The 13,051-nt window shown below is 44.5% G+C and overlaps 1 protein-coding gene across 4 annotated transcripts in view; it reads left to right on the top strand.

Annotated features, from left to right (window-relative positions):
- Window positions 1–8,734, top strand: part of EPM2A (EPM2A glucan phosphatase, laforin) — a 596,250-nt gene extending 587,516 nt beyond the window's left edge. For all 4 annotated transcript variants that reach the window (XM_078648681.1, XM_078648683.1, XM_078648682.1 and 1 more), the window contains exon 5: window positions 7,936–8,734. In XM_078648681.1, the coding sequence (XP_078504807.1) occupies window positions 7,936–8,213 (278 nt within the window). In that variant the 3' untranslated portion in view covers window positions 8,214–8,734. The remainder of the gene's footprint in view (window positions 1–7,935) is intronic.
- The last annotated feature ends 4,317 nt before the right edge of the window (window positions 8,735–13,051 follow it).

Raw genomic sequence — 13,051 nt, 5'->3', positions numbered from 1 at the left:
TTAGAGGCTCGACCCGAGCATTTGAAAACACATACTGCCTGTAGGAAGCTACAAAATACTGTCCGACGCTTGGCTAAAACATGCAACGACTTCACTGATAGAATGGTGGAAGCAGAGGCACGGATATCATCACTAGATGACCAGATGGTGACTCAAAAGGCTGACGTTGCTGAAATAAAGACGCATAAGGACGACGTGCACGACAAGATTGCTGAACTGGAAAATCGTCTTCGCCGCAATAATTTACGTATTCTTGGGGTCCCGGAAGGTCTCGAGGGACAGGATGTATGTACATTTGTGGCCGAGCTACTTGAGGAAGCACTGCCAGAAGTTACAGAATAGAACTGGATCCGCGAGATTCAGCGGGCCCATAGATTTCCTTTTAAGCAGCGACCGATAAGAAGTGGGCAAGTAAGACCTCAGCAACCGCGGGCCGTTTTGATTTCTTTGAACAATTTCTTGGCAAGGCAGGTACTCTATGATATGGTTAGACCTGACAGGAAGAGAACTGGAAAAGGAATACAGTTTTTCATTCCGACGGATTTTTGCCATTCCACAGTCGAAAAGCATTGGAAGCTACGGCAGCTGATTGTACCTTTCCAAGCAAAGGGCCTACAGTATTCTTATTACAACCTGAAACGTTAAAAATTGTTATTATGGGCCAGAGTCGTTTCTTTACCTCGGAGGCTGCTGCAAAAGAGTATCTGCATACTCTTGCTTGATGGACTGGCATATCAATTGGGACATTGCTGATTCTATAATGACTTCCTTTCTCCCCTTTTCTTCTTTCTTTTCGCAGTCGTTTTTTGTTTTGTTAGGTAGGGGGTAAAGGACGATTCATTAAAGGGGATTTGCGGATCTGGTGAGCCGAGTATCACGTGTGCCACTCACCGAGCATCACAAGGGCGCTCAACCCTATTGCCTTAGTTAAGGGGGGGCACACATTGGGGGCGAGGGGGGGTTTGGGGTGGTGGTGTTGGGGCGGGCTAGGGGGTACTGGGGGGTTAGTGGGTTTGGGGGGTAAGGGGTAGTGGGAAAAAAGATAGAATGTTAGTTCACAGCATCTGTTTTAAGTACCTCGGAGTTGATTTAATCGCTTGTTTATCTGTTAATGACCAGCAATACACCAGCTTTGATGTTGGTTCGGAATTTGCAAATTTGCTCCTTTAATGTCTGCAGTCTTAATAATGCTTTGAAAAGGAAACGTGTGATTAATGAGTTGCGCTTAATCATTCCCGATATCCTTTGTTTGCAGGAAACCCACATTCCTTGGTCCAACTATAAGGTTCTATTAGAATTGGGCTTTTCTTTATTAGCAGTATCTAAGCAATCTACTGTGAATAGAGGTGTAGCCATAATGGGTAGCCGGGCTATAGTTGGCACAGGTAGGGTACGGGCTGATAACTTTGGATGGTGGGCGATTACTGAATGTACTATAGGGGTTACCAAGGCTACAATAGGTACAGTGTATGGATCCAATCTAGACGAGGCAGACATTTTGGAGTTTTTGAATGTGGAGCTAGCACAGTGGGCAACGCCTTTGATATTACTTGGGGATTTTAATATATATGTGGAGACGCCCATACATGGGATCCTCATTTTAAGGGCTGTCAAGGCTGTAAGCTGAAGGTATATTGGGCACTATATCAGTTGATATTACAACATGGACTTGTTGATGGGTGGTCAAAGGTAAACCCTGGGAATCCAGGGTACACTTTTTTTTCTTCTCCCGACTCCAAATTTGTGAGGTTGGATTATATTTTTCTACCCCGATTTTTAACTGTTGGTGCAAAGATGCAAGTTATGCCTCGAATCACTTCTGATCACAGCCCAGTAGCGATAGATGTGACTTGCCTGCAGTCGGTATGTGAAGTACGAGCATTTACCTTTAGTAAAAAGCTTGTTAGTGATGAGGAGTATATAACGCATATAAAGTTATGGGCTATGCAGTTTATAGAATATAATAGAGGCACTGCCACTCAACCAATGGTTTGGGACTCCTTTAACGCTGGCCTTAGGGGGGAAACAAGTAGTTATGGTTGGGCTAAACAAAAACAACAGAAAGCTTCGATAGCAGGTTTGATTGAGGAACTCAGAGTGGCAGAGTATGAACTTATTTCTGTAATTCGATCTAATGCTGACCCTCAAACTGCACAAACTAAGGTTGCTAGCTGCAAAGCCAGGATCAACGGGGTCTGGAGTCAGGATATAGCTGCTCAGTATAAGGCTCATAAAGCTGAAAGATATGAATATGGGGAGGCAGCGGGTAGATGCTTGGCCCAAAGAATGCGGGGTAGGCAGGCGTCTCAATGTATTGATATGCTGGTAAATGATAGAGGGTATTTGGTTGAAACCATGGATAGTATTATGGAGGTCTTTCGTATATATTACAAAGAACTATATACTCAGGACCCTGTTGCTCAAGATCATATAGAATTATACCTCCAGGACTTTGACTTCTTTAAACTTGGGACTTCTGAGAGGGAAATGCTGGAAGCTCCAATCTCCATGCAAGAATTACAGCTAGCAGTAGAAGATTTAGCGCTGGGGAAAGCATCTGGCCCGGATAAACTTCCTTTGGAGGTCTATCGATTGCTATTTAGTATTATAAAGGAGGATATGCTTGCTACTTTTATCACGGCTCAATGTGGAAATCCTCCGGTGTCCTGGGATGACGCAAATATAGTAGTTTAAAAAAAAAAAAGATAAACCCCCTCGATTTCCTGGGTCATAAAGGCCCATATCATTAATTAATGCAGATGTAAAAGTTTATTCTAAAATATTGGCGACTCGGTTGGTGCGAGTTCTCCCACTGCTTGTATCTCGACACCAGCATGGGTTTCTCCCAGGTAGAAGTACGGTGAACCATCTGCATCGGGTTATATCAGTAATATATTATGCAACCGCACTTAAAAAGAATATTGGTATTATTTTTTTTAAGTGCGGAAAAAGCATTTGATCGTGTCACATGGATCTTTTATGAGTCACAATGCGTACGATGGGGTTCGAACCTTTGTTTTTGCAGGCTTTACAAACTATGTACAAGCGCCCTCGGGCTAAAATATGTACCATGGGACATGAGTCATCTTTTGTCTATATTATCAGGGGAACACGGCAGGGATGCCCGTGCTCTCCCCTGCTTTTTGCTATTTATATACAGCCACTATTACAGTTAATGGAGTCTACTAACTCCATACAATCAATGTCAGTAGGCGATTATGAAGTGCGCATCCTTGCCTATGCTGACGATGTCGCGGTTGTGACATCGGACCCTGCACCAGCATTAAGGGAGCTCGAACGCTTGACGCAAGCGTTTGGACAGGTCGCTGGGTATAAATTAAATATTTCTAAAACTCAAGTTATTTATACGATGGGGTTGTGTCCAAGTGAGCAACGAGTAACAACAGAGGCTAAGTACTTGGGGATTAAAATCAGGATGTCTATTCAGGAGATAATTGATGTAAACTGGAATGATATATTAGGGTCAGTCTTAGCTTGTATCTTTCTTCTTATCTTGGATCGTAATGTTTGCGACAACATCTTTCCTGACTATGACAGAGTCTTCTTAAAGATCTTATTTCTTCAGCGAACCAAGGTTCAGTAGGTGCCGTCCTACTGATTTTCTCTGCTCTCTGGGAGATGGTGCTATGTGCCGCTGCTGAGATCCAGTTCTAGTATTGTGAAGAAGCTACTTCTGGATCTCTGGAGAGGCAGGGTTTACTCTGACTCAGTTGATTTGTAAATTCAGTTTTATCAAACCGCTGCCACAAGTAGCTTTTATGACTACTTGATGGACCGTGCTTGGGGCCAGTGGAAAGCAGCAGGTTGAGAGTTAGCATCACTGCAGAATGATCTGACCAGTGACGTTGTAGGTTGGTGCTGAATTTCAACAAGGGACAATCCGAAAAAACGGCACCCAAAAGGTAGCTAGCAATGTGAGTGGGTCATACTACAATCTGCTCTAAGTCTGCACCTGTCACTAGGTCCATCAGGGCCATTGAATCTTTGTCAAAGATGTTATCCAAATGGAAATTGAAATCACCTAAAATGGTGAAGTCTTTGGTAATGATGAAGTCGGCAAACATCCCACAGGTCTCAATCCATAAGCCATCGCTTCCAGATGGCCTAGTCAAGTTGTGGGGGGAGGATCCATTCAAACAGTTGAAATCGCCTCCCAGTATCTTAGCCACCAGCAAGGGCATACCCAAGTATGGGGTCAGGGATTCCAGAAATGAGGGCTGATTGACAAAGGGGACGTAACCCAGTCCCAGTGGATCCCAGTCCAGGGTACCGGTTCGGAGCACATACCGTTCTTCCTTGTCAATGTGCTGGGATTCACAAATAAACGCAACCTCTGCACAGATTCATATGAGTGCCCCCCTGGCAAAGGAGGAGTGCCCCATGGCGAATACCTGGGCGCTCCATGTCTGGTTCAGGCCCTGCCAAGTGAGTTTCCTGGAAGAATGCGATGTCCACCCCCTTCCTCACCAGTCAAGAGTCTATCTGGTGTCTTTTATGAGCCAAGTATATCCCCTTAAAATTCCAGCTGCGAACCTTATGACAGGGAGTTTGCGTGGTCAACATGTCGTGTGCATGGGTGACAGGAATCCCTCAGATCCCTTAGTGCTACCCATCAAAAGGCCCTGGAGTGCACATGCATTGAGGCACGGCCCAACACAACACAGACGCGGGGACTGGCCTCCATTGCCACAAATGTGATGAACGCTGTGTGCCCAGTGCCTTAACAACCCAACCCCTCTCTTCCCGTCCTCCCTGGCACACCGACTATGGTAAGGCCCCCTAACCCCAAAAAAACAACAACTTGAATGTCATCAGGTGTCCAGCGCCAAGGTTCACCCTGCATCTGCCGTGAGTGGCCTGCCAGCACTGAATGAACTGGTACAGGGGCACCTTTTTCTGGGCACAGCCACCATCAGAAGTGCAGTACGCCCACTCGGCAAAGTCAGGCCAGCGATAATCCGGTGGGGCAGGCTGGTGGTCCCAGAAACAAGTTGGTAAGGGTCAAAGATCATCAGCTATGCAGGGTGTCAGGAGCAGGCCTCATAAGGATCCAGTGTGGGCCAAATCTGAGATGGAGTTATTGCCAGAAAACAGATCAACGGTCTCCAGTTCTCAGTCCGGCATACAGCTGAGTTGGCTGTCAGCCTCTGGTGTGCCATCTCTGGCCAGGCCCATTTGTTGCTTTGTCAGACGCACCTCCAAGGAGCATGGATTGCATCTCCGTTTGTGGCGCTAAAGTCAAGGTGACAGATCTCAAGTCCAATCCTCCCCTGCTTCTTGTAGCGGGTCACAGAAGCATATGCAGCATCGGAGTATAATCTTGAGTTGGGCCGGGATTAGCAGCATATATTGGATACCCAAGTCTTGGATGGAATGTTTCACCTTAGAGTAGGAGGCCTTCCGGCGATGAACTGCCAGGGTGTAGTTCAGGCAAAGGGTTATTTCGGCGTTCCCGAGACGCAAGTGTTTTTTTGTGCAGGCCACTCTCAGCAGGGAATTTCTGTCGATTAAGCATGCCACTACTGGGCAAGGTTGTGCTACTGGGGGGAAGGGTTGCTGTGCTGGTACGTGGTGGACCCTTAAAAGCATGATGAATTGGGACAGGCCCTGTGGCACCACTGTCGCTCTGAGCCATTGTTCGAGAAATGCCACCATGTTGGGCCCCTCCGAGCCCTAAGGGAGGCGAACCAGCCAAATGTTATTGCACCTGCTGCGATCCTCCACATCCTCAGCTCGTGGGCCCATAGTGTGACCTTCGTGGTGAAGGACGGCACCTGTTTTTTTAGCTCATCCACCAAAGGGTGTATAACAGTCTCATTAGTTGTTACCCTGACTGGTAACTTACAGTGGTCATCTTGAAGAAGATTCAGGTTGATCACCACCTTGTTGATCTTGGTCTCAAGCTTCTCTTGTGTGGCTGCAGTGGCCTCCAGGATACGATCCAGTTTGTTGGATGAATTGCAGGGTTCCAGAGGAACATCGCCCTCCAGGTGGGTCTCCTTCACGTAAGATGGCATAGTGTCCAGGCCGGAGTGTGCACCCCCGGGGTCCTTGGTCGATCTTGTGTGGACCATGAGATCCTTCAAAGGCCCACCAGCAACGTGAAGGATAGGAGGCTAAGAAGCAGAGGTGGACGGAGGACCGACCTCGCACCACTGGTTTGGTAGGCAGCGTTGTTTGACAGCCTTATCACTGAGATTCACTGGTGTCAGCCAGCAAGGCAGGCACTGATGGAATGTGCTTATTGCACCACCTGAAGGTGCCAGAGGAGATAGCAGAGTCCCAGAGCAGTCAACACCCCCTCTCTGCACTCTGCATGTGCCGGATGGGATCCCCAGGATAACAGTTCCCAGGGACTCACCAAGTTTTTAATGGTCGGGAGTCAAACGGCCTCGCTGCTGCACCAGTTGTGGGCCCTTTGACATGTCCACCAGTGTTACCCGTAGAGGGCACTACAGATTGGGGCCCAGAAGTACAGGTCAGAAGTGGGCCTTCGCGGTCCTCATGGTCATCATATTATAGGTCCCACCAATCCAGGTCGTTCCAATTTGTTGTTGTGCCACTGATGTGGCTGGTTGCGCCATGCATGGCAGGAGAAAGCTGCCTGCAGAGGTGGTGACGCATGGTGTTCCACAACAGTAAGGAGGCTGCACTGTCACAAGGCCCTGCAGAGGATAAGAGGGAGAATTGGCCCCCCGACACAAACCCCTGCCCAGGGGTCACAGGGGAGGCAGCAGGACCTCAGCTCAAAGTTTCCCCCCTCTCCATACCTTGTGTATGTCCGATGGGGGGGGGGGGTGCTTCCCACTCAGGCGAATCCGCCAGGATAAGCAGGTCCCAGTGATTCATCGTCTGTTAATGATTTGGAGTCTCAGGGCCTCCCATTTGCTCCAGGCGTAAGCCTCGCAGGGTGCTTGGCACCCTCAATGGAAGATTGTGCAGTCAGGGGTCCAGTAGTGCTGGCCAGGGATAGGCCTCCACGTCTCTCCTGGCCGTCACATCCCAAGCCCCATAGGATCAATTTGCTCCAGTCCACTGTCACATCGCTGATACAGCTGGCAGTGCCAGCCAAAGCAGGGGAAGTTGCCGCAGTCCCAAGCCAATGCTCGTTCCCCAGCTGCTGGCTTAATGTAGAGAGAAAGCTTGGTCAATCGCACTGCACCACATCGAGGGCTCGGACCGGCTACGAGGCCACACCTGCGGCTGTAACAGCGTCGAAATGCGTCTCAGGCTTCTCCATTGCTTCTTGTCGCAGAGTGCTCTCCGTCGGGTCCCGGTGTTCGTCAAGGCCCCCAGCATGTGCCCCCCTATATGCGATGGAGTGTAGTTGCCAGGATTCAGTGCGACTGTAGCAGTGGCAGCCTGAGCTCCCTTAAGGTGTAGCCATCTTCATGTGCATCCACGCCATCATCTCCAGATAATTATAGCAAACATGCACAATAATTTTAATATTTGTAAGATGTTTTTTACATCAAATAAAGTATCTAAATAGGAGTTTTGCAAAATATGTATGTTTTTTTTTATTTCAGAAAAGTTTCATCAGGTTTTTGAAACGTGTATATGTTTTATATGAAAAATTAGGACCACTCTACATAGGAATCATATTGTTCACGTTTTCAAGCTTAATTAGGACGCTCCATGAGTCCTATGTATACCATTCCCTTAAATAATATATGACATGTAAGACCACGTTTTTAGATGCATAAGTTGACTTGGCCTGGTTCTGAACCATTTCTCTGTAAGTAGGTATGACTAATAGCTGACATATTTTGACTAACTCATGAATTCCCAAAAGTATGCCACACAAATTCATATTGTGACTTCCTTCCAGGGGAAAGTGTGTGTATTTTAAATGCTGATCTTATATATAGCACAATGGTTAATTTAAATTCTTGTCTATTGTTCTTTGTCTAGGTAGAGTGCGGATGTTACCTCAAGCTGTCCACCTCTTGCATGGGCTGCTAGAGAACGGCCACACTGTCTACATTCACTGCAATGCTGGTGTGGGCCGGTCCACCGCCGCGGTGTGTGGCTTTCTCATGTACATCATGGGCTGGTCCCTCAGGAAGGTCCAGTATTTTGTGGCGTCAAAGAGAGCCGCTGTCTACATTGACGAAGAAGCTCTTGTGCGAGCTGAAGAGGACTTCCATCAAAAATTTGGACACATTTGCTCTTTGACATGCAGATCCTAGATGGTTACACAAATAAAAAGTATTAGGTAGATATGATGTTGACAATGAGACCTAAAACATACAGTATTATTAGCTGATCTAGTTGTACAAGCTACATGATTACACATTATGAAATATTCTGCACAAATGCCCATATTTTGGCCACATCAATTGATCATTTTAACTCAGATGTCCCCTAATTAGCACAATGACTGTAGTTTGTGTGTTCGTTTTGTGTGTTGGAGTGCAGCCAGGACTTTTTTCTTTGTGTTAATTTGTCTAGTTTTATTTACTGACTAGATCCTTAAACGTGAATTCACGTGCTTCTTCTGTATTTCCAGACTATGTAATTTGAATATTAACCCCACTGAAAAAAGATGGAAGATATATAAACATATTAAGGATGCCGAGTAAAACAGAGCAACCTTTTAGTGTTAGCCTTGCCGTGATGCCATCAAGCCTTCTTTTGCGAATTTTTGTAATGGAAAACCCTTATAAGTGATGCCTCTCAATCCGAATAAAATATAATAATGACGTAATTATCCGTGCAGTACGGTGCATCTTAGTGTTTGCGAAGTTAAGTTGCATATATGAATTCAAATGTGCCTAGGTTTTGTTATTGAATATGAAAAACGGAAGAATGCAGAATTCTTATTCTTTTCTTCCATTGTTCAATTTTTTTTGCAGTTTTACAGCGCGAACTCGACTTGAAGGCATTGGTGCACTTTACATGAGCACTAGGGGGCTTATTTATGAGAGGCTTGCGCCGCTGGAGCGTCACTGTTTTTCCGGTGGTGTAAGCCTCTCAATCATATCTATGATGTGACGCAAAGCCGCTTTGCGTGGCTTTACATGGCCTCATAGATATGGAGTAAGACAGAACAGCACAAATCGCAGCAATGGCAATTTTTTTGAGATTCCTACATGCATAGGCAATAGTGATTATTTAATTGCAATTCCTTAATAATCACAATTAAAGAATCGCTGTTGTCTATGTTGATGCATGTGCCCCTTAATCTCCCCCTGCCGATCAAAAATTAATGTGTCCTTAACTGGTGCTCATGAAAAGTGCTGGTGTTATAATTTAAGTGCTGGTGCTGAGCACTGGAAACTACCAGCTCAAATTAAGCACTGACACCTAGTACGTGCTTGAAGTTCTGCAGCTTTTTTAAAGGATTTTCAGGATTTTGCATCTGACTTGAGAAGGACTCTAGTAACAACTTGAAGTACTGCAGGTATGTGAATCTCTTGTCAGCCTCAAGAAAAAAATCCACAGTAAGAAACACACACGCACCCAAGCAGGCAGACAGACAGACGGATAGATGGATAGATAGATGGATAGTTCAATAGATAGATAAATAGATAGATAAATAGATATATAGATAAGAATCTTTCATCAAATATCTTTATCTATTGCTTTGCCCCACTGATATTGACATTCTGCTTCTTCTTACCAGAGCATATATCATAGGGCTTGGGCTTTAACATAAGCAACTGCGATTATTGTTACACATGTATAATGCCACTCAAAACCCAATTTACTCAGAATAAGGTTGATGGAATTAGAATTGACCAGTGACAGCTTGTATGTATGTATACTAGAATTTTAGCACAAGTGTTTCATGTTAATCAAGATATTTATTGAAAGTTACCAGCATCGGGTCCGATTCACAGAACTAACTTAAGACAAAATCCTAAACTTACTACCATTTTTATATTCACAGAAGGCACTTACTCATTTTTGTATTCACAGAAGGCACTTACTCATTTTGGTATTCACAGAAGGCACTTACTCATCAATGAGTAAGTGCCTTCTGTGAATACTAAAATGAGTAGGTTACTCAAAATGAGTAAGTTAGTAAGGGCCAGATGTAGGAAGCCTAATACCCGTCAGTAACGGCCGAAATTACCGAATTTCGGCCGTTACCAACCGGTATTAGGCATTTGAGATGTAGGGGCCTCATTTAAGGATTCGGTAATTTACCGAATCGGTAATTTAAGGAACCGGTAAATTACCGAATTCTTAAATATCGATTCTGTAAATTACCGAATCCTTAATGTAGGAAGCACTCAAGTGAGTGCTTTTCACTTGTAAGGATTCGTTATTTACCACCAAGTTGGTGGTAAATAACAAAAACCTTAAAAAAAGCAATTTTGTGCTTTTTTCAACTGTGCCATGTGGCAGACATGCATGCCCTTAGGGCATGTACGTGTGCCACGTGCACCCATGCACTATACAGGGGTGCAACAGGGTGTCAATGTGACACCCTGCCACCCTTGTAGGTCTACCCCCTATTTACCGAATCAGTAATTCTCATTAATTCCTATGGGCCTTCGGTAATACCGAATCGGTAAATACCGAATCATTAGCTACATATCATTTACCAATTCTAAAATACCGAATCGGTAAAATTCGGTATTTTAGAATCGGTAAATGATATTTACCTACATCTGGCCCTAAGTTTGGTATTCACAGAAGGCACTTACTCATCAATGAGTAAGTGCCTTCTGTGAATACCAAAATGAGTAAGGGCCTTCTGTGAATACCAAAATGGTAATAAGTTTAGGATTTTGTCTTAAGTTAGTTCTGTGAATCGGGCCCATCATGTGTAAAGAAAATCACAATACAAATATATACATTTAAACGTCTCTTAGTCACCCTCTTTAACTATTGTGCTACCACATTGCCATTCATATTTATACTTTATTGTGCCACATCACAGAAGCTAGATCAATGGGTCAGTCCACTTTACCTACTAGATATATTTATTTTGAGTAATTGCATGCTTAGTACAAAACATAACCTTCAAGGGCAGATAATTAAAGACACTTATATTTACTTGCGACTGTTAGTACTGATGTATAGTAGGGTGTCATCACTTACTTTGATAAAAATGAGGACGTTTATTCAGGTCTGCACTATTGCCCCATAAACACCAACCCCTTTGGCATATTTATTCATCATATGGAAAAAAAACACAAATCATTAAAATAGTAAATGTGTATATGTAAAGTTTTATGTTGAAGTCTCATCCCCTCAGCTTTATGGAGGTAATTTGAAGCACTTCCATCTGTTTCTAGCAGGAAAACCTAGTAACCGCTTAAGGCACTGCTGCTTCATGAAAGAATTTTCAAGCTTGGGCTTCTAACTGCAGAGTGACCGCTTTTAACGACTTGAGGTACTGTAGGTTTGTGGAGACTTCATCTTGTTCTGACCAGAGGGACACCAGGTAACCACTTTAAGTATTATCAGGTACTGTATTCCTTCAATAGCACTGGCAGAGATGTAGCCATTAGTGTACTATATTTTCCTTTGTAAATTTTATTTTATTTTATTTATTTTTACCATTTATTAAGCGCACTGTTACCGGGCAGGTGTCCTGGCGCTGAAATGATATGCTTTCTCCATACGATGTTAGTCCCTATAGATTAAAAAGCCATGTTTTAATGTTCTTCCTAAATGTCATTAGGTCAGTGCTTTGTTTTAGGGGGAGGGGCATTTTATTCCAGATACCAGCTGCTCCGGAGATAAAACTGCGACCTCCCCATCGAGCTTTCCTAATACGATCAGTCTTGACAAGCCATTTGTTGGATGATCTTAAATGTCGGCCTGGCTTGTACAGCTGGAAGTGTTGTTGAAGGAAAGACGGACCTAGTCCATTCACTGCCTTGAACACTATGCACAGTGCTTTGAACATCATACGTTTCCGTACTGGGAGCCAGTGCAATTTGCTCAGTTCCCCAGAGACGGAGGCAAACTTGGGTAGACCCGTAATTAAGCGGACAGCAGCATTTTGCAGCGTCTGTAGCTTGTTCAAGATCCCTTGCTGTGCTTGTAAATACAGACTATTGCAGTAATCGAGGCGTGACAGCACTAATGCTGTCACGACAGTTTTCCTACTGCTAATGGAGAGAAAGGGGAGAATTTTCCTTATTGTTTTTATTATCCAGTGGACCGAGGATGAGAGGGCATTGACTTGTGCTTTAAAAGTAAGGGGCATATTACCAACAACTAGCGATAATTTTTGTCTCTAACTTGTTTAGAGACAAAAATTATCGCCGCAAATCGGCGATTTTTATCGCAGATAAACCTTGCTATTAGCAAGGTTTATCGCAAATGCGATAAAAAACGGCCGCAATGCATGAATATCGCTGAAAAGTCAGCGATATTCATGCATTATCGAGCAAATGCTCTTAGCTATGTTATCCACCTCCCATTGGATAACATGGCTAAGAACTGCTCAGGGCAGGTGTTAGCTTTTGGAGATATTCGAGCTTAGCGCGAATATCTCCAAAAGTTGGTAATAGGAGATAGCGATGTTAGCGACTGTTTACAGTCGCTAACATCTTGGCACGCCCACTTTGCATGTCATTAGTGATAAATATCACTGACATGCAAAGTGGGGCCCATGATGGTCGCTATCTCCTATTAGCTGTCGCTAACTGGTGTTAGCGACAGCTTGGTAATAGGGAGATAATTTTATCTCCGCTTTCTTGGCTTTTGAAGCCAAAAAAGCGGAGATAAAACCCCTTGATAATATGCCCCTAAGTTGGTTGTCAATGAGTACCCCTAGATTTTTTACTGTCGTGGCAGGTATGGGAGGTTCTCCCATTTCTTGAGGCCACCAGTTGGGGGTCCATAAGTTGGTCTCATTGCCAAATAAAAGAACCTCTGTTTTCGAGGAGTTCAATTTAAGGCAATTCCTAGCCATCCATGAGCTTACTGCAATCATACAGTCCTGAAATCTTGCTGCTGTTCCCTCCTCTCGACCCGGGAGCAGAGATACCACAATTGGTGTATCATCTGCATATGATGTCAGTTCAAAGCCAAATGACCGAATCACCGGGGCGAGGGAGGA

The sequence above is a fragment of the Lissotriton helveticus genome, chromosome 6 (genome assembly GCF_964261635.1).
Source record: "Lissotriton helveticus chromosome 6, aLisHel1.1, whole genome shotgun sequence".
Classification (NCBI taxonomy): domain Eukaryota; kingdom Metazoa; phylum Chordata; class Amphibia; order Caudata; family Salamandridae; genus Lissotriton; species Lissotriton helveticus.
Note: the sequence above shows the minus strand (reverse complement) of the source record. Positions and strands in the feature narration are given on the sequence as shown.